A 21,526-nucleotide genomic window follows, 5' to 3' on the forward strand; every position below is an offset into this window, starting at 1 on the left:
CCACTTTGCTTTCTCTTAAGCCGCGGGTCCATTCCCAGGGCGGTGGTCTGCCCAGCGTTGTTGGAATGAACCAGGCTGATTCTCAAGGCATGACTGGCTGCTCTCCATGACTCTCTGTCACAAACGATGTCCTACCATCCGATACGGTCACAGACCACTCTTCTGCCTTTGGGGTTACCTGGATCTGCAGTAACTAGAATTGACAGTCTTACACTCACGCTGTTGGATTCCTGATGGCGTCAGCATTTGTGCTCCACCTGTTCGTATACTTGCTAAAAAAATGAAAATGAGAGTGGCTCATTGGAATGTGTGTGAACTGAATACCAGCAAGAGCACGTATGGTGCTTCATACTCCAAGAGGGTAGCATCTGTGTTCTAGGCGGGGCGATCAAGGGGTCAAAGAAGAGTGGGGCCAAAGGCACACGAGCACCATCTTTTAAAGATTCCTGGAAGCAGCAGTGTGATCCTTCGTCGTGCATCCCCTTTAGCAGGACCAAGTTATAGGTCACGTCCAGCTGGGAAGGGAGGCTGGGCTGAGCCATCTTTATTCAGGGTGGCCTTGTGCCTAGGTATTCCTTTCATTGTGGAGAAAGGGGAGAACCGGTCCTGGCCACAGCCAGCAGTGGCACAGCTACTGAGCTTGTTATTTCAGTTATCTCGTATAGAAAATAGACTATGTGGGATTAATTTCCTTTTCTAAACATTGAAAAATTTGGATTTCCTAAGCTGTTGGAATAGTAAAATGGATATGGTGACTTACCAGGTGTGTGTTTTTTAAATAGACCTTTTGTCTCCCTGGTTTTTTAATTAAAAATATATTACTGGAGAATCATGGGAATTGAAAAGTCACTTTTTCCTTTGCAAATGAACTATTTGATAACGGCTTTTAAGAAAGACTTTTTTTTTTAAGAGTTAGCACTGATACTATTGATTCTCGGCACACTTGGCATATAAAAACCTGCTTGGTAATAACATACTCAAATTGAAAATTATTAAATGTAATAAATTAATGATAAAATAAACTTCATTCATTTAACTCTGGGCCTGCTATGCGCCAAGCAGTGTGTGAAGATCGAAGATGGGAGGCTGGGCTCACGGTCCAGCTCATACAGGTTCTTAGACTTGGTTCCTTGAAAGGTCAAGTCCCTAGAAGGACAAATGTGATTCTGTTTGGCAGCTGGAAAGTCAGGTATCTGATAATTCAGAAACACACAGGAAGTGATCAAATGGCATATTTGACAAGGTCAAGCAGCTGCTTTGTAAAACTGAAAGAAGAGCTTTGCTTGGAGACATTTCATTTTCCCTTTTCTTACTGCAGTAGATAACAGCATTTTTATGCTAATTCTTTGAGTGAGGACTTACTGGTAATGAGTTGCTTGATCAGCTGAAAAGCCCTTTCAGTTAATGACTTTATTTTTATTTATTTATTTTTAAGATTTTATTTATTTATTTGACAGAGACAGAGATAGCGAGAGCGGGAACACAAGCAGGGGGAGTGGGAGAGGGAGAAACAGGCTTCCTGCCGGGCAGGGAGCCCGATGTGGGGCTCGATCCCAGGACCCTGGGATCATGACCTGAAATGAAGGCAGACACTTAATGACTGAGCCACCCAGGCGCCCGACTTTATTTTTAAAATGAGCTGGTTATATAGTGATACCTGTACTTTCTCAATTTTTGTTGAAGTGGAATTCTTGGACATTTTAAATATAGTCTGGTTGTGATTTTCCCTTGCTGGATGCTAATTGTATTTTTCCTTGAGATTATTTAAGTCCTTATTGGTGGGAGATTGGAAGGCAGTGTTGAACCCAAGTCACTCCAAAAGGTGATGCCAGGGATGGAACCAGAATTCCTTCTCCAGCCCTTCTCCCTTTTGCTGATCTGACCATTCTTGTTGGTATTCCATGTAAATAGTTGAAATTGGTGCCCTGACTTCACTTTTTCCAGCCTTGGTAATGGTGGACGTTTCTGAGCTGGAAGACGAGATGCATGTGATGGATAATAACACTTTCTGCTTTCAGTGTTTGTTTATTGCATGAGCTCCCTTTTTCTTGGTCAGAGACACACCTATGGTAAAATGTCCCCAGTCAGGTAAGAACTAGAACCTTCAGGTTCAAACTTCACAGGAGTTTCACAGTCCCTGGAAACTGGATTTAGTTAGAGCATGTTTCTTCAAGGAGACGGGGGAAGAAAGTCTCTTATAAAATGTTTGGATGGCCAGGACGAGATGACTGATTTTGTGGTCCACATAAGGGCGGCAGATACTCTTTGGGCCCTCTGCCACGGAGCTCAACGTACTTTATAGACCTTAATTATAACTGGCCATGCTCTTGTAAAACGCTTTTTTTTTTAAAGGTAGGTAAATGAAAGTGCTTTAGTGATGTTATGCAATCAAGAGAAAGGAGGTTTGGGATGTGGTGGTTTAGAGCAAGATCAGAGAGTATGGGGCACAACTGTTTCATCACTTACAGCTGTGTGACACTAGACAAGTTACTTGTCCTCTGAACCTGCATCCACATTTGTAAAATACATAGTGATAATGGCATCTGCTTCTTCATGAGCTCAGAGTGCTTCATATATAATAAGAGATGATAGCTGCCAGTGTATCCTTAATAATGGCTTGTTTGCCCTAATTTGGGGGTCGGATATGTGTTTATGTGATATCTTGGAAGGTCATTAGAAATCTAGTCTTTTGAAAGTGAGATTGTAGTTCAGAAGGGAGTGTCAGCCTTTTAATCACTTTTCTGTGGAAGCCTGAAAACCCAAGGCTGTTCCACTGTAAATTTTAACTTGTACTTGCCCAACTGGATTAGCCAGTTAGTACAGTTAAATAGGGTTTTGGTTTTCCTTGGCCAAACACTCTTGAGATCACACACACACACACACACACACAACCAAATTCCTGCCCTTGAGGAGTTTATAGCCTGATTAAAGCAGGGTGGGGAGAAATCCTTGTCCAGGGAGGCTTTACTGTGGGGAGGATGAAACCTGAGGGCAGAGTCTTGTAGCATATTCATGTGTAAAGCCTGGAGCTGGAGTTTGGAAATTCTTGGTGAGTAGAGCTCTGGGGGAGCGGGGCAGGATGGCTGGAAGCTTGGGAGGGAAGGCACCAAGGTCTTCGTGTGCTCGGGAGGCCAGGGTAGCTCGAGCTGAATGGTTAGGAGGCGGCCCCCTGGGTGTGGCAGGCACGGTGTGGCATGGAGGAAGGGTGGTAATATGCCTTGTCTGAGCCTCGGTTTCTTCATTTCCAAGATGCAGATACCTGCCTGCCGGATTACTGAAACATTGGAATAAAAGTCTATGTGAATAACCTTGTAATTACAGTGTCCCATCCATGCAAGCGGTTTCCCCCCTCCTCAGGGTTGCTGCTCTCCTGCTAAGAACTTAGAGCATGGGCACTTGTGAGTAGTACCTACCTGGGGGGCTGCAGTCAGTGCACGCATCGAATGCCACGGCTGTGTCAGGTACCGCCTCAGCTGTCGTGTTCAGGGAGCGAGGGAAGAGCCCCTGCACCCCTTGACTGGTAGCATTCTGGAGAAAAGATGGGGAGTTGACACACAAAACGGAATATCACAATTTCAAGTGCTGATAAGGACTGTGGAGACGAAGAACTAGGGCAAATGTAGGGAGTGACCGAGGGAGAGCTCTAGCCGGGATGATCAAGGTAGGGCCTCTCTGAGGTGGTGACGGGTGTTGAGCCCCGAAGGAGGCAAAAGATCCAGGGCAAGAATGTTTTGAGCCCAAGGAAGCAACTGCAGAGACCCTGAGATGGAAATCAGGTTGGTGTGTTCAAAGGACAGAAATCGGGCCAGTGTTGGGGGAGCGAGTTGGGGCAGATGAAGGGCACTTCCCGTAGTATCTTGTGGAGCACAGCGGGAATTTCGTGCCAGTGGCTGTGGGCACTGATTGGAGGGTGGAAGCGGAGGACTTATGTGCCTTAAGATGTAGGGAGGACAGTGGTTGCTCTGTGGAGGGTGGGCTGGACAAGAGTGGACAGAGGTAGACCAGTTGAAACAATACTACACTGTCCAGCTGTGACCAGATAATGGGCCCTGTGGCAGACATGTGGGTCAGAGTGAGATGCAGAGGCAGAGCCAGGAGAATGTATGAACGCCCTGGATATAGGATAGGAGGGAAAGCGAGCTATCAAGGCTGACTCCTAGGTGCCTGGCCTGAGCACCTGGATGGAGAGTATACATTTACCGAGAGAGAGGGAAGGCTTCTGGGGAGCACGTTGGGGAGTGGGGTTGTGTTTTGAACATACTGATTGTGAGATGCCTAGGAGGCAATTGGGTATTAGAGTGTGGAGCTTAGGGGAGAGGTCTGAGCTGAAAAGAGCTGTTTTGAGAGTCCTCTGTTAATGGAAGGAATATCCAGCACTGCGACGAGAATACAGAGACTAGGGGAGGGTCTGAGATCTTATGGAGAAGGAGGAGCCAGTGAATGGGGACAAGTATCCACTGGCTGGCACAGACTTTGCTGCCCTTTCTTCAGCCAGGCCAGCCTAGTTCCTACTTGGACAGGATTTGAGGGTCAAAATTGAACTAGACATGGGAAGTCACAGAGACTCTCCTATCCCTCTCCTCCTAAATAAGGGAAGTGAGCCCACAGTTCAGAGCTCTTGTGGGGCAAGACAGGAATGGTCATAGTTGGACACAGTTCCCAACTGTGAAGAATATACAGGTAACAGACACTTTGTGTTAAACTGGAGGGAGAAGAGGGTAGAAGGGGCTCTGTCTGCATGCTACCCTTCTAGAACTATCATTTAAAGCTCTAACGATGAAGAGGAGCCCCTGGTGCTTAATCTCACTGCTAAGATTGTGAAGGAGTTTGATATTCTGGGGATTCCTCTCAAATGTAAAGAAATGTGGTTTAGGGGTGCTTGAGTGGCTCAGTCGGTTGGACGGACGTCCAACTCTTGGTTTCGGCTCAGGTCGTGATCTTCTGGTTCGTGAGATCGAGCCCTGCGTCTGGCTCTGTGCTCAGTGGGGAGTCGGCTTAAGGATTCTCTCCCTCTGCCCCCCCCCCCCACCTGTGCATGCTCTCTCTCTCTCAAATAAATAAATCTTTAAAAAAATGTGGTTTCGAATTTGATTCAGAAAGGGGTAGTCTGTTTCCTTGGCCTGCTTTCCTGGACCTTCTAGTTTCTCTTTCCACGTGCTTAATTGTTTTGACTATTAAGGTCTTAAATGCAAGCTGCATAATTGACACTGGAACCTGGGCAGGTCCTCTGTGAACCTTCATCCTTAGGGAATCAGATGAGATCAAGCTGGGCTCCTTGAGCTCCTCCAGGACACCGGGGACTAGTGGGGGTTGGCGGGCAGTGGCTCTGCCCGGGGGGTACGAGGGCTCAGTTACGGCGTGCATGGCGGCTGGCCCTGGAGGAGGAGGCAGAGAGGGCTGGGACTCACACATGAGGTGATGCTCAAGTGGAGTGCAAACGTCGGGAAGAGCTGGGGACACGGCAGGCGTTCTGCGGGGAGTGGACGGTACCGGCAGACCTTCTGCCGAGTGTGGAAGCGCTGGTGAAGAGCCTGGTGGAAAGGACGCAGTCAGAGGGTTGGTCTGGTTGGAGCCCAGGTGGGTGTGGAGGGGGAGTGACGAGGCTGCAGTGTCACAGGACCCGCTCCAGGGGTGACCTCACACACTGCAGTGCTGCCTTATCTGAGGGGGATACATTCCAAGACCCCCGGTGGCTGCCTGAGACTGTGACAGTACTGAACCCCATATACACTATGTGCTTTCCTGTTCCCGCCTACCTGTGAGAAAGTCTCATTTATAAATTAGGCACAGTAAGAGACTCACAACAATGATAAAATAAAACAATTATAACAATATACTGTAATAAAAGTGGTGAATGTGGTGTGTCTCTTAAAATCTTGTTGTATTGTGCTCCCCCTTTGTGTGACGATGTGCGGTAACATGCCTGCGTGATGAAGTGAGGTGAGGGGAGTGATGTAGGCACTGGGACGCTCTTGACACTGTATTAGGCTACTCTTGACCTGACTGGAGCTGGAAGGAGGATAACCTGCTTGCGGACCATGACTGATCACGGCTAACGAGCTATGGAAAGAGAAACCGTGGATAAGGGGGAGTATTGTGTGGGAACAGGTGATTTTCCTGTATTTCTCATCTGTACGCAGCCATGTGGAGAATCCAAGATGGGCTGAGTTAAAGACCTTCAAAAATATTCGGGCTGTGAATTCTGCATGTTTCAAACCAAAAATGAAGTTCGAGCTTCATTTGACGAGTAGAAGTTTTAAAGCTTTCTCTCAAAACCCATCAAATGGGCTCATTTTGGTGTTGTCCTTTTAGTTGAGGGCATTTATGTTATCTAAAGCTGCCTTTTGATACCTTCTAGGCTTTCCAAGCGTGGTGTGGGCGTTTGAGGCAAACTGCTCTCGGTGTAAGGTGTTGCTAAGTGTTCTGTTTTGAAAGACCAGTTTCCTCTGCGAACGCATTCATCAGTAGGAATCGCTGGAATTAGGACCGCTGACAACTGTAATAGGTCCAGTTGAGGTGGGGCAGTGGGTCAGTCACGGCGTGGGACAGAGCACTCGCTTAGCGAGGGGCTTGGGAAATACTTGCTGAATGAATGAAGGAGTGAACAGATGATCGAGAGGTTGTGCTATCACATTGGCAGGCAGCATTTCCGTGTCATTTTACTCAGATTTATAGACAAAACTTTAAGACAATATCACATTATTACAGTCTAACTTTTACATTTAAAAACTCACAGTGCAGGGGCGCCTGGGTGGCTCAGTCGGTTAAGCGTCGTCGGGCTCGCTGCTCAGCGGGGAGTCTGCTTCTCCCTCTGCCCCTCCCCACTGTGTGTGCACATGCATGCGCTCTCTCTCTCTCTCTCTCTGTCGTGCTCTCTCTCAAATAAAATCATTTAAATAAAAACTCACAGTGCAAACATTTTTTCAAAAATAATCTAGAGCCTTCAAAGGAGTTGTCTGGATTGCTGGTAGGAGGATAAGCAGCAGCGGGAAGTGCTCCCCATTGTCCTCTGCTTTTAGAAGGCTACTTGTAGAAATGGTGGAAGGTTCAAGGTTTCTCAGATTTTAAATTTGCTGTGTTGAAATTGAATTGTGTAAACTACTGTATGAACATGGCTCATTTATTAAAAATACTGGCTGAGTGCCCTTTAAGTACTAAGCACCGAGCTGGGTGCGAGGGGCGCAGCAGTGAGCAGAACAGGTGTGCCTCTGCCTCATGCAGCCGGCCCTGTGATAAGGGAGATGGACGATGTGCAAGTCCTCTAATGACTAACCGTGCTTATTGCTGTGAAGGAAAGGTGAATGCGAACTGACACCTGCCCTAGCCTGGAAGGTACAGGAACGTTTTTAAACAGAGACCTCAAGTTGAGTAAGGGGATTCCAGGGAGAGAGGAACATGTACAAAGGTCCTGAGCCAGGAGAGAATATGTGGTCGAGGGTTTGAAAGAAGCCCAGTCGAGCTAAAGGGTCCAGAGTGAGGGAAAAGTTAAACTCAGACTGTGCTCTTCAGAAATACCTAGCCTCAGCAAAAATATTTTAGGTTATCATCAAAATTTAAGTTCCCGGTGGCTGAGTATAGTTTAATATGAATAAGGAAGAGACTGTTTAGATTTCTTGCCTGGGTAGAGAGCCTAATGCCTATGAAGAAGTCTGTGTCCTAACCCCCCAAACCTGTGAATTATCAGGTTAAATGGCACAGGGGACTTAAAGTTGCAGATTAGGGTTGCTCATCAGATGACCTTAAGATGAGGGAGATTATCCTGGATTACCCATGTGGGCAATCGGAGGGATCCTCCTGATGTGGAAGAGGGAGGCAAAAGAGAGACCTGGAGCTGCATCACTGCTAGCCTCGCAGAGGGAAGAAGGGGCCAGAAGTCAAGGAATGCAGGCAGCCTTAGAAGCTGGCTAGGTGAGACCGATGCTCCCATAGAACCTTCAGAAAGCAACTGCGGACACTTTGATTTTTTACTTCTGAGCTATGGAACTCTAAGATGCTAAGTTTGTGTTCTATGGCCAAGCGGCCATAGAAAACCAGTACAGCTGCCCGAGTCAGGGTCTCCTTGCAGAGATGGCTGTTGCCACCAAGTCGCTTGGCAGTCATGACCTCTGATAGTTTGCTATTCCCAGAGCAGTGGAGAGGGGCTGCTGCACACCCCGTCTGGAGGCAGTGGGCTCTGATGGCTCTTCCGTAAGTACTGATTACGCACTGCCATGTGCCAGAGTCTGCTCCAGGAGCTTGGGAGGAGTCCTTGGGATCAGTCCGGAAGGATCTGTGCCCTCCTAGAGCTTCAGTCCCTGTGCCCACAGCCCTGACCTATACAGAGGGCTGGTGAGGGTAGAGATTTCTAGCTCACGACTGCAGCATATAAACTTTTGTGAGTGCAGAGTTCTCAGATGTATTTTTTAAATCTCCAAATGACCAGTCACCAAAATAAGGAAAACAGTGTAAGATTTCATAACTTTAATTATATATATATATATATATACACACACACACACACACACACATACATACATACATTTTGGCTGGAAAGCCTAACAGGAGGTATTAGTCTGATGACTGGTTTTTCTAGTCGCAAAGGAGAGAGAAGCAGGCCCTTTCTCCCCTGAAGGAATCTGACACAGGCAGAGTTGCAGGGTTTAGATGAAAGCACAAGCAAGCTTTCATGCCTCCTTGCTTCTCTTTGCCAGGTGGGGAAGAGAGGGAAGGACTCCTCAGCAGTCGGGGCAGGCTGTCTGGGGTGCTGATGGTGACCAGGGGTGGTGCAGGGGTATGGACAGCCCTGTTGGCCCCTGGTCCTTGGAGAGCAGGAGCACTGCCCTGCCTCTGGCTGGAGGGAGAAGTATCTCTCAGTGCGCACCTGGAGAGTCAACCTGGTTGGGCGAGAGGGGCTCTCCCAAGGCCAGTGGTGCCTCGGTGTCCTCAGGTAGCCTGGACATGGGGAGATGGACCGTAGGGCCTCCCAGGCCAGAACAACTCACCAGTGCTTGTGAGACCACTGCCAGATCCAACCACATAGTTGGAATTTCAGGCACAGTGTTTTAAAATTCAAGCTGTTGCATCAGTCAAGTTCCATTGCTAGCTTTATACCTAAGCCTGGGCTGACTGTATAATTTGTCTACCCAACTGGGATATTTGTGTCCGGGAAAGGGAGTCCGGAACAACAGGTGTGAACCAGGACTGTCCTGGGAAAACCTGGGTGCGTGGTCAGCCGAGCTAAGTGCTGGAAGCTTTAACCACTCTGTGGATAGTCTGGTGACCAAAAAGGACTCCATGCAACATGGCCTCTGTGTCAAAGGGATGGGCTTTCCAGGAGAGAAAGTGTGACCCAGGGGCCTTTCCTAAGATGCCTGTCCACAGCCCAGGGGGGTCTTGAAGAGTTGTTTTCTGTACACCTTTGAATATAAGGCAAGATCTATTTTTTCACCCCCAAATCATTTTACCTTATATATGAGCCCTTATAAAGTTGTTCTCCTGGGAGGGTTGCCCTCTTGATTACTTTATTTTGAACAACAAATTTCTGTTTGTTATAAACACATTAGCCTACAAGGACCTCCATCAGTTATAATTGTGGATGCGGATAGAGGTTAAATTGGTTTTAAAATATTTTAAATAAAATAAATTGCTTTTAAAAAGGAGGCAAAGATATTTAGCTCCCATTTAGTAATAATTCCTCAGGATTTGACACCATAATTGCAAGTCTTGGATGTGGTTATAAACTTTAAAATGTCCTGGGAATGCTCCTGAAAACTGGGTTAGACATGGTTTTCAGAAAGTAATGTCAAAGAAACATATGGAATTTGAATAAAATCACTTCATGAAATACAGGTAAAACTACTTTTAAATGTTTAATATGTTATTTAAATGTTTGTATAAATGATCAGATGTCAATTGGCTATTTCATCTATATTCATAAAAGCTTATAATACAAATTGGCCAAAAAACCTGTTTTGGATTCTTTTTTTCCAAGCAAGGAGTCTTATTTGTAGGCATCCATAGTAGATGAGGGCAGGTAGTAACGATTAAGAGGTGTTATGGGAATAGTTGGGAGAAAGACCTCTTCAGACTGCAAGGAAACAGGGCTGGGATGAAGACTGGATTCCTTCATTCAGATGATTGGGCTTTGACTTAAGGTTGCAGATGGTGGACTAGGTGTACAGGTTTCCCTCCACGCTCCTCAAGGCTCCATAATGGGTGAGATTAGGTTACTACAAGACAGGAGGCAGACGGCTCTGGCTTACGGCTGTAACAAGGGGAGGAGCCTCAGTCTGGAGCAGGTCATGCCGGGATTAGGGCCAAGGGGAGAGATGGTCTGTCCTGTGACCACCCTGGGAATCATCAGGTAAGGCAGGGACTGCGGAATGAGGTATAGATCTGAAAGGGAAAGTCTGTCTGCAGGACCACAGATGCCAGATAACACCACCGTCCCCATGTCTGTCCAGAGTATAGGCCGCCCGCATTAACACTCTGGCAAACAACTAAACCAAACCATATAGCACTTCTTTTTTTGGGGGGGGGGGATGGGAATGTTGACAGGTTTTACAGAACTTAAATTGATTACAGCTCAAAAATAAAAAATTGAGGGGCACCTGGGTGGCTCAGTCATTAAGCATCTGCCTTCGGCTCAGGTCATGATCCCAGGGTCCTGGGATCGAGCCCCACATCGGGCTCCCTGCTCCGCGGGAAGCCTGCTTCTCCCTCTCCCACTCCCCCTGCTTGTGTTCCCTCTCTCGCCGTGTCTCTCTCTGCCAAATAAATAAAATCTTTTTTAAAAAAAATAATTGATTCTTGTAGAATCAATATAATCAAATAAAAAACCCTAAAAGCTACTAGGTCTTCTAATGTAAATGTTGGCACCCCAAGAATTTAAGGCTTCCTCCTCTAGCATTTACTTGCAGAGTGGTTTGCAGTCTGATGGCAGCTCCCTACCCACTCAGCCTAAAGTGAATCCGGCCATTGGCGGGCCCCACCCAGGGCTCCCTTCGGAATTCCTACTCATGGTGAGACCGAGCCAAAAATGGACCACCACAGGAGAACCAAGGACTCTGAGGCGTGTGGTGAGAGCTAGCAGCATAAAAGGGAATGGCTGAAGGAAACCAAGAGAAACACTGGAAGAAACAGATAATCCAGGAACAGAACGAGAACTGAGGGGGGGAAAAAACCTTCCAGGTAAAATGCTCAAAATGTTAAGAACACGTTGATCCACAAATTAAGAACAGAGTGTGCTATTATGTAAAAGACACGACCGGAACCAAGAAAGAGCTTTTGGAGATGACAGAACTGCTGAAATTTAAAATTTTCAGTAGAAATATTAGAAAATCAAGTTGGAAAAACCTCAGAACCACAGAGAGGGAAGGAGGCCAGGAGTCCCAATACCTGACCAGTTAAGGGGTTCCAGAAAGAGCACAGAAAATGGGACCGTGAGTCCATTGGTTGAAAGAGGCCATGCAGTCGGCACACAGTAAGTGGATAAAGGCTCACGTGCAGGTACACGGTTGTGCCGTTCAGAACGCCTAGGGTAAGTGAAAAGCCTGAAAGTCAAAGAAATGAAAACTGGACTTCCCTTAGAATTTTTGTTGGCATCACTGGATACTAGAATAAGAGCAATAGCATCTAAGTTCTGAAGAAGATGTTTTTCAACCTAGAGTCCTACACCCAAACTATCAATGAAGGACAAGAGCAGAATGATGACATTTTTGTATATGGGGGGACTAAGTTTACCTGTCATGTACTGTTCCTTAGGATGATTTTTAATAAGATAATCAGAATAAGAGGGAAACCTGTTTTCCAGAGCGGATCAGCCCAGCAGGGCAGTCCTCGGATGCCCGGTACGACAACCCTAGAACAGTCTGTGTAGTAACAGGAGGTCTGACGCCCCTGAGGAGGAAACCCGAGCAAGGAAGCAATCCTGATTTAATACAAGGTATGACCAGGAGCTTAGACATGATTGAGGCTAGGAAAAAAAGCAAACAGTGTAAGGAAAAAGACAATGAGAAATGCCAAGAAAAGCAAAAGTCATGGTTCAAATGTGAAGTACACCAAGCAATCGATAGAGTGGAAGAAACGTCTGTTTGACCTTGATGCTGGGGGCAGTTTCCTTTGAGGCCAAGGGCTCTGATACTGGTCCAGATAGAGAAGTTCAATGTGGTTTGATTGAACACTCAATATTTACCTGGTTATGTAAAAGAACAGGTGTCTTGTGGTTATGAAAGACAAAATGTAAGTGGTAATCTAGTCTGATAATAGTATAAAAGTTTAGCTAATGGGTGGTAGGAGTTGGGGGGGGAGTTGGGGAGAAAGGGTCTTGGTGTGGACGGCTGCATCTCCCCAATTAGGGAAGGGAGAGATGGTGTTGAAAGTTGGTGAAGGGAAAATAGAAGGTTAAATATATTGCATAAAACTTCAGGGGTAACAAATAGAAGAACTAAGGTAATATAGTTAACTAAACATGGGAAGGAAAGTGAAGTAGCAAGTAGTGTAAGTCTGTTCCTTTTCATGTTGTGGGGTCTACAGTTATCGTCCAAAGCTGATAAATCGAGAAATAAAAGTAGAAGCAGAAGTAATGGAGTTGGGGTGCCTGGGTGGCTCAGTTGTTAAGCGTCTGCCTTTGGCTCAGGTCATGATCCCAGGGTTCTGGGATCGAGCCCCGCATTGGGCTCCCTGCTCCGCGGGAAGCCTGCTTCTCCCTCTCCCACTCCCCCTGCTTGTATTCCCTCTCTCGCTGTGTCTCTCTCTGTCAAATGAATAAATAAAATCTTTAAAAAAAAAAATAATGGAGTTACGGAGAAGTAAATCCAGAATTTTTTTTTTAAGAGGTTTTCCTAGAGAATGGGGCTTGGGATGAGTTTTGAATCTGCTGTCCATCATAAGTTCTTTCCTACTTTTTGGTTTCTTGTCATTTATTTGTATATATTAAACAAAAATTAAAAATTGAGTTTGAACATGGGTTAAATGTAGAGGTGACACAATGCCATGGTGATGCCATCTTTTAATTTTTTTAATAATTTGGACAAACTAAGAAAACTGTATTTTATATTCAGCAATAATAGTGTCCTTGTTCTAATGAGGCAGTATCTCATGTTTCCTGGGACAAAGTTGCATGGCTAGAGGCAGAATCTTTAATCCTTGAGGAAACGAATTATTGCCAAAAACAATGAAGCAAAGCTGCTATTGTCCTTAGAGTTTTAAAAGTGTTCCAGTGTTTAGATCTTTTGCTTGAAGTAGTTACACAAAAGTATACCAGCTCTGTTTGGGAGAGAACTTGAGGATATAAAATAGGAGTGTGGCTTTCTTGAAGTTTGAAATAAACTTGTGGTGAATAGCATGAGAGTAGGTCCTGAATACTTGTGCCAGGAATTCTGATCTAGACTCCAAAGATCTGAATTTATATCCTACCCTCAGTTTTATGTCACACTTGTGTCATTATTAGCCTTTTATATTGTATTTTGCTATTTCAGATTTTATTTTTCATCTTTAAAGATGATGTGGTTTTGCAGGTTTTGTTTTTGTTTTTGTTTTAAGTTTTATTTATTTAAGTAATCTCTACACCCAACGTGGGGCCTGAACTCATGACCCCGAGATCCAGAGTTGCACACTCTTCCTACTGAGCCAGCCAGGCGCCCGGAGTTTTGTATTTTAAATGTGGCTTTCCAATGTGTTGGAATCCCAGGGCAGTTTGTATGTCATTACAGCTTCAAAATCGTGGAGGTGTGATTTTTCACTAGCCCCGTGGAAAGCACTCTGGGAAGTAATTTTTCCTGTTCCTTTTGGTGTCTAATACAATCCTGGATCAAACTTAGATCCTCACCCTGCCTGATAGGGGAATAGGCTTCTTAGACCCTGTTCTGTTAATTTCCGCCATTTCCCTCTGAAGGCCATAACTTCTATCCCCTGGTCCGTGTCACTTTGAATGCGCATTGTTACTGTAGTTTTGAATTCCTCCGTACACACCGGGTGAGTCAGTAATGACAGCATTGCTGTCACTGCTTCTTAGGAGGAAATGAACTGAGCAGCCTGGCAGCTGCTGCCCAAGGCCCAGGCGTTGCAGCGGGGATCCTGGCAGTGCCCAGAGAATGTGTGCTGCTTACATGAGGCAGCGTCAAAGGGCACTGGGGGCCAAGTGGAGACAGATGGGATTGGCCCAGAACTGGATTTTGGTGTGGCCTGCGTGCAGACTATCCCTTTTGGAGCTATACGAGTCGGCTACCTCAGGAGCCAGCTCTGTTTGAGTGGCTTAGCCCAGTGCCCGTCCTACAGGACTTAGGTGGGTTGTTGCATCAGGGATGGTGCCGTCGTTTGACTGGACACAGCTCTCTTTGATCATTTGTTCCTGCCAGACATAGCCTCCGCTAATGGGCTGTGACCTTCTGATTCAGGCTGGGTTCAAGCTGAATTAAGAGTTTGCTTATTTCCTGACCCAGAGAAGACTGCTTTTACCTTGAGAATTAGGATACCTGCCAGTTGTTGAGTTTGGTTGGGGTTAGTTACTGTGTTCTCCCATCAAGGGGCTTCCTTAGGTTTTCTCGGATTCTGATTTTACCGACTTACTTGCACCTGCCCCCCAGTCATTGTTTTCCTGAATTTCCTATGACGTGTGGTCCCAGGGAGCCAGGTGCAGGCAGAGCAGGGGCAGCCTGGGTGACGGCTGTCTCTCCTTCCTCTGGCTGGCTGAGGCCTGAGGCCAGGGACCAGAGGGGGTCTGCCCACGGCCGCAGAGCACCCTAGCCTCCCTCCATCCGAGGTAGGACAGATTCTGGAGTGGGCTCACTGTGCCAACCGTCCAGGGCCCTGGGAGGAAGGAATGTGCTGCAAACACGTGCAGGCAGGGTCCCCCCCCGCCCCCGGGAGGCAGTGTGACTATTAACGTTATTCTCCAGAGGCACATTTCTCTTAGGCGCTGAGTTCTCTTCTGGGTTTTCTGCCCCTCCCCACCCGCTCAAACCTTGCTGTTTCCATTCTTCTGTATGGTTGGCTTTCCTCTGCAATAGCTGCCGTGAGTAAAATGTGTGGGCTCCTTCTATAAGAGCTTGGCATTTTTAGCACATGTGAAATTGTGCGGCCACAGCCTCTGTAACCAGCTGGCAGACGAGTGAAATGCCCCCTCCTCCTCGCTCGCCTGCTAAAGGCTTGCCTTCGCCCCTCGGGGTGAGAACTGGCGGAGGGCGGAGCTGCCAAGGAGGGAGAAATGCTACCACGCGGCGGGGGCAAGCGGCGGGCCTGCTCTCAAGGCCCGGCTGTCCACGTGAATAGAACAAATCCCCGCAGCTTTGGAAACAACAGGAAATCCGTCCGCGCCCATCCCCTGCGGGGCACAGCAGTCCGCGGCAGCCCGGGGCCCCGAGGGGCTCCGGGGGGCTCTGCGGGTGCGCGCCCCTGGCCCTTTACCCCGGAGCCCCGGGCTCCGCAGACCAGGCTGGCTCATCCCCACGTGCGTCTTGTGGCGTCACCGATTCCCACCCGTCCGTGTCGTCTGGCTCTTCCCCTGTCAGCCTCTGCACAACCGCGCGCCCCTCACTTGCCGCCTCGGCGACCCTCTTCCTGGCAGGCAGGCTTTGGCGCCCTCCTCTGGAGCGCGCTCAGGATTCCGGGGTGCGGGGGGGGGGCCTCCGGCCGCCTCTGCGCTCTCTGGTCTCAGACCCGCTTCCCGGTCTGGCTCCCTCAGGGCCAGAGTTCGGCGGGGAGCCGGGCAATCCTTACTCATTCTAGAAGGCTCTTGAAGGTTCGTGGAATGAACAAGTGAACGAGTGAGTACAGTGAAGAGGAAATAGCAAGCCCAGCACCTGCCTTAGGTAGCTTGCCAGGCTCCTTGGCTGTGGCTGAGGAGGCGAGGAAGTGGTCAGAGAAGACTCGGTAGTAACCTTGGAACTCCGGGCTGCTCTTTATAGCCTTCCCGTTGGAGCTGGTTATCTTTACAGATAACCTCTTCCCAGTCTTCGCGCCGCCTGATTCCGGGAACGCTTTCGCTCTGCCTGCCCACAACCTTTCCATATTTTGCTTACATCTTTTGGTAAACAGAGCAGTTCTTGTTGCTGTGTTTCTTTGTGTAGGTTTTGCCCTTTCAGCTAGGTTATAAATGTCTTAAAATCTGGGGTTTTATATCTTAGGAAGCATTTGAAAGGAATGGGAAAAATAGTGCTCCAAAGTAATTTTTTGTCCCTACACATATTTATATATGTGTATACATGTATATAGAGCTGTGAGATCTTAGGGGCAGAGTGATTACCCTCCTTGCAAAGGCCTCTGTTTTCTTACCTGTAAAGTTAGAGGGCTAGATGCTCTCTGCTCTTTCCCATGCTCACATCCTGTGATTCCGTGCTGTTGAGCCCAGCACTTGGCTAATCCCGCCCAGGCCCTGGGTCAGGGTTCCAGCTCCAGATCAGCCAAGTAGTTGAGCTTGTTCACTTACGGCTGAGGCCAGTTCACCTCCCAGCTGTTTGTCGGGGCTCCTGGGATCTGGGACAACATTGGCGGAATGTGTGTGTGGTGGTCCTGTGGAGACCCCTGTGGTCCTTGGCCTTGCCTCTACCCTCTGCCAAGAACTTCCAGGCTCCAAGGACCCTTATTTTCTGCTTGGGGAGTTGTTTGTTCACATTTGTGTGTCCAGCTCTTTCCCCCAGCTCCAGCTTCGTTTCTCTCTGTCCAGTCAGGTGTGTTCCTTCTCTGTGTTTCTGTTCCTAGCTGTTCCGTGAGTCCACCAGACCCAGAGATGGGGAGTAAAGAGCGTTCTCAAAAGGAACCCTGCAGAAAGACAGCAGGTCTCTGAAGATCCCTCCTGGCTGTGAAACTGAGATTTTAAGGCTTGTGGGTTGGGGTTAGGGCCCCCTCTTACCGGAGCTAGCAGCACTGGGGCGGGAGGGAAGAAGGCGTGGTGTGATACCTAGTGCACAGGTGCCCGCCCAGACCCTCCTGCCGCGTCTGCGCCAGGCTGATAGAGGCTGCTGGCGGACGAGCCTGGCCGGGCCAGGAGTGCCCCCAGTCAGAGAGAGAGCACGCGAGCGGGCCGGAGGGAACGAGATGCAGGCCAGTCGTATCTTGGGCAAGGTTAGGTTCTAAATCAGTATTATTAAAAGATAAACTAACTGAGTCATATTAAAAAAAAACTTACGAGTTGGAGCAAAAATTGATCGGAATCTGGCAGCGGCAAATTGGAAGTGGTTAGGAGTGCTCTGCCAGCCGGAACCAGGGGAAAGACTCCCACGGAGAAAATAAAAAAGCAAAGAAAAATTATTTAATCAGCTGTAGCTTAAAGCCTGGTTGGCTGCTTGTGATTGGTTGTCGCTCAGGTTTGATTTTACAACCTTGAGGCCTTTACAGGCTTAGATATTTTTGCTCCCATAACTACCACGTCATTAGAGCCACACGGGCCTAACGGCTGCCTCGTTTAATTAATGAAACAGTGTGTGAACTGAAGATTCGGGTATAGTCGAAATTCCCTTTGAAAAGTACCTCAGGAAGGCACAGTGTTAGAAGATGACATATCATCGCTTGTTAAGTTTAATGGGGCCATTTCCCCCCTCCAGTGTTTGTTGAGTTGCGTATGTCCTTGGCTTAGGTTTAGGGGTCATGTTCTATAAAGTGTGTCTTTTAGAACACCAGAATCCTACTCAGAGAGTGCTGATACTATGAGAGATGGCATACTTTTCACGTTGTTTCAACAACCCCTTTTCGGGCTTGACTTGCTTAGCTGTGCGTGCGTGCGTGTTGCACGGGCCAGCCGCAGGACTCCACCTTTACTGTCCCCAGTGCCTAAGCCAGCGGGGCATCTGGGAGCTCTTGACCACCAGTGATCCTGACGTCTGAACATCATGGTTCTAATTGAAATGTTAATTGCGTTTGTTAAACTCAACTCTCCAAATTTTCTGTTTTGTCAACAGGTTGCTTGTGGGGGCCCCTCGGGCGGTGGCCCTTCCACTGCAGAGGGCCAACAGGACAGGCGGCTTGTATAGCTGTGACATCACCTCCCCCGGGCCTTGCACACGGATTGAATTTGATAACGACGGTGTGTTCTTCTGTCCTCACTCTGTCCACTTGGCCAGCTCGCCTGTACCCCACTTGCCTTTTCCATGAGGAGGGAAAGGGGTCCAAACCTTTGTTCTTGGAGAGATCGCCCCTTTTAATTACATGTCTGGACTGTTTCTTGTTTGCCCTGAAAACATCTACTTCTTAAATGCTGCTGGGATGCCCACCGAATTGCAGCCCGTCCTGATCTTGCTTTCTAAAAGGCTCTGGCGTATTCATGTCGCCACCTAGTGCTGCGCTGAGCTTCTACAGGAGGCTGCTGGAAAGCTGATTCAGAGCCGCAAAGACAATTGTGCATAGCTTGTACTTGGCTGCCGGAAGTGCTGGCTTGCTGTTAAAATATTTGAGAGAAGACTGTTTTAAATATCAGATCTCTCTGAAGTGAGAGCTGACCATCGTGGTTAATTTTGCCATTCCGGCTCAGATAGAGGCTTGTTTTGTGAGGGATCTCTGCTGAGCCGAGCAGTTAGTGTGCTGAGAAGCTCCAGGGCAGCAGATTTGACATCCTTGGTCTAAGTAGATTTGCAAATTCACGTTGATGTTGTTCTCTTTTTCATCTTTTAGAAATGACATTTGTTTTTTTTTCTTTACTGATTAGAAAATGATATATGTTAATTGTGGGAAAGTTACAAAAGACACAGAGCTATATAAAGAAAAACCCAAAAACCCATGGGTAATCTAGACATAATCACTCTTTAACATTTTGGCATTTTGGCTTCTCTCCACTTAAACTTGTTTAGTTTTCACATTTTTGCAATGATTCAGGATTTAAAAAATCATGGCTGCCTTCTCATTGAGGAAGGCAAAAATTTGGATACAGGGTCATACAGTAGGTTCAGATTGATACTGAAATGAACACATACATGATGGTGTTTGTGGTTTCTCTTTTTTTTCGGTGGGGGGAGGTAAAAACTAAATATATTGCTTTCCTTCTTGGCATTGATAGAAAGATATAAAGTGAATCTGAGGCCTTGTCTTGTCTTCTCCAAGAAAGAAAAGAATAGTTCATGCTGTTATATAACAAATTTAGGACTATGTAGAGAAGTGCCGACTTCTTGTTAGTTTGGATGGTAGCTGGAGTTTGGAGACTGGATGTTCACATCACTGCTTTAAGATGCATATGTTGGAAGCTACCCCCGAGTCTTATAATTTTCAAATAGCTTTTTGTACTCAGGATCCTGGTTGTCAGAAAGAGTGTAGGGCCACCAGGTAAAGCTATTTATTTTATGTAAAGAATTTTAAGAAGGTTCTTACCAATAACCACTTACCTGTTTTCTTAAAAGGAGAAATAATTTTTCTGGATTGAGTAACTTGGAATCTAGGCAGTTTAGAAACCAGCTTGTATTTGTGTTCATCTCTCGCTTCATTGCCTGCTTCAGTCACTTTGAAGTCCTAACTGTGTGTACGTAACCTGCACTGCTTTCCACAGCTGACCCTTCATCAGAAAGCAAGGAAGATCAGTGGATGGGGGTCACCGTGCAGAGCCAAGGTCCAGGGGGCAAAGTTGTGGTAAGTGTGGAGAAGCGCACCCATTCCACAATGTCTGAGTGCCTGTCATGTGTTGGCGCCAGGCTGACAGCAGCGAACAAGGCCGGCAGAGCGCCTGCCCGCACAGGGGACATTCCAGAAGACTCACTGCTTTACAGCAGGAATTGATGTCAAGAAGAAATCAAGGCATTATTTTTTCTGTGATTTCTAAAGTTTTATATATTTATTTATTTGAGAGAGGGAGAGCAAGGCAGAGGGAGAAGGAGAGAGAATCGCAAGCAGATTCCATGCTGAGCATGGAGCCTGATGCAGGGCTCCATCCTGTGATCCTGAGATCATGACCTGAGCTGAAACCAAGAGTCGGATGAGTAACTGACTGAGCTACCCAGGCGCCCCTCTGTGATTTCTGATACACTTTGAAATAGTCATAAAACCTGCTTTTCTTTAGAACTTTCAGACTCAAGGAACTTATTAATAAACCTTCACTGAATATCCCTAAAACGCCAGACGGTCTTTAGAATGCAGAACAAAACTAGACATGGTTTATGTCCCAGGAACCATGTGGCTTTTTTAGATGAGTTCTAAAAAATACGGGAATAGCCATGGAAAGCAAGAGCAGGTAATTTAAAACTCTGGTTGTTTGTTCTGAACGTCTTCAAATACAAGTAGCAGTGAAGGGAAGGGGTTTGTTAGGTGGACTGTGGGAGGTGGCCTCAGAAATGCCTTTCAGGCTGGATTACGATGCTCTCTCTCTGTGTCTCTTTCAAAATCTAGTTGCTCTAACAAATTGATACAGGATTTTGAAAAAAAATGAGAATTTTACTGAACCCTGAATTTTGATAATTAAGGGATCATCATTATAGGAAATCAACTTGGATATCTATTTAGCCTGTGTTACATGGAGGGTAACCATGAATACCTTGTAAAATTATAGAGATTATTTCATCTTTTCTGGCAGTGTAATTCTCTCTGCCTTTTAAAATAGCTTAGAGTACAAGTTAGGGCTGATTATAAGGAAATAGTGTGGGTAAAAGGGAAATGTTTTTGTTTTAGCTGTGTTTGCCTGATCCTATGAAAATATGTCCATGATTTCTCTCCCCTGGAACATAATTACAAATTTTCACAAACATACTGATGTGAAAGTTTATATGGCCAATAAAGGCCAATTAAATTAAGAAAATGAGAGAAGATATTTCCCATTGCTTATGTGACAGGTAAATTTACAAATAAATTGCCTGTGGATTACAGATTGGCATTCGGTATTTGGACTGGAGCATTACCCTCCAGATGAGAATAAGACAAGTCCTAGTTCCTTTATGCTAGATGATGCTCTCCTTAGTGCCACTTTGGGGAACAATTGCTGGTTTTGGATCCCGTCCCAGGATGAGGACATGTTTAACATCCCCTTTAGAATTAATTTCTCTTTATTACAAATTGATTAAATGGTCAACAATACACATAAGGTTTGTAGAAATGAATGGGCTACTTTATTCCATCTGTTTGCAGACATGTGCTCACCGATATGAAAAAAGGCAACATGTCAATACAAAGCAGGAATCCCGAGATATCTTTGGAAGGTGCTACGTCCTGAGTCAGAATCTGAGGATTGAGGATGACATGGATGGAGGAGACTGGAGTTTTTGCGATGGCCGATTGAGAGGCCATGAAAAATTTGGTTCTTGCCAACAAGGAGTAGCAGCTACTTTTACTAAAGACTTTCATTACATTGTGTTTGGAGCCCCGGGCACTTATAACTGGAAAGGTAGGACATGTATTTATAGCAATAGAGTTCAGAATGACTACGTAATTTCTCTTACATGCACCATGATTATGTTTTAAGTTAAAACAAAATGTTTTATAAGGCACTTGTATATTATAGAAGTAAGGTAGGATATTACAATCTCTCAGTTATATGATTTCAAAAACAGTGGTGGAAATGTATATTTGAAGATGTTTTTTCCTCTTCTACCAGCAATTTACATTAATAACAAGTAGTTAACTTTTTTCGCTAAGAATATAA

At 46.4% G+C, this 21,526-nt stretch overlaps 1 protein-coding gene across 5 annotated transcripts in view; it reads left to right on the forward strand.

Annotated features, from left to right (window-relative positions):
• The window catches only part of ITGA6 (integrin subunit alpha 6), a 76,571-nt gene that overhangs the window by 15,864 nt on the left and 39,181 nt on the right, over positions 1 to 21,526 (forward strand). For all 5 annotated transcript variants that reach the window (XR_013447211.1, XM_078070998.1, XM_036105516.2 and 2 more), the window contains exons 2-4: positions 17,874 to 17,998; positions 19,448 to 19,527; positions 21,013 to 21,268. Coding sequence is in view for 4 of the 5 variants with exons in the window: in XM_078070998.1 (XP_077927124.1) it covers positions 17,874 to 17,998; positions 19,448 to 19,527; positions 21,013 to 21,268 (461 nt within the window). In the remaining variant the exon portion in view is untranslated. The remainder of the gene's footprint in view (positions 1 to 17,873; positions 17,999 to 19,447; positions 19,528 to 21,012; positions 21,269 to 21,526) is intronic.

The sequence above is a fragment of the Halichoerus grypus genome, chromosome 4 (assembly GCF_964656455.1).
Source record: "Halichoerus grypus chromosome 4, mHalGry1.hap1.1, whole genome shotgun sequence".
Classification (NCBI taxonomy): Eukaryota; Metazoa; Chordata; class Mammalia; order Carnivora; family Phocidae; genus Halichoerus; species Halichoerus grypus.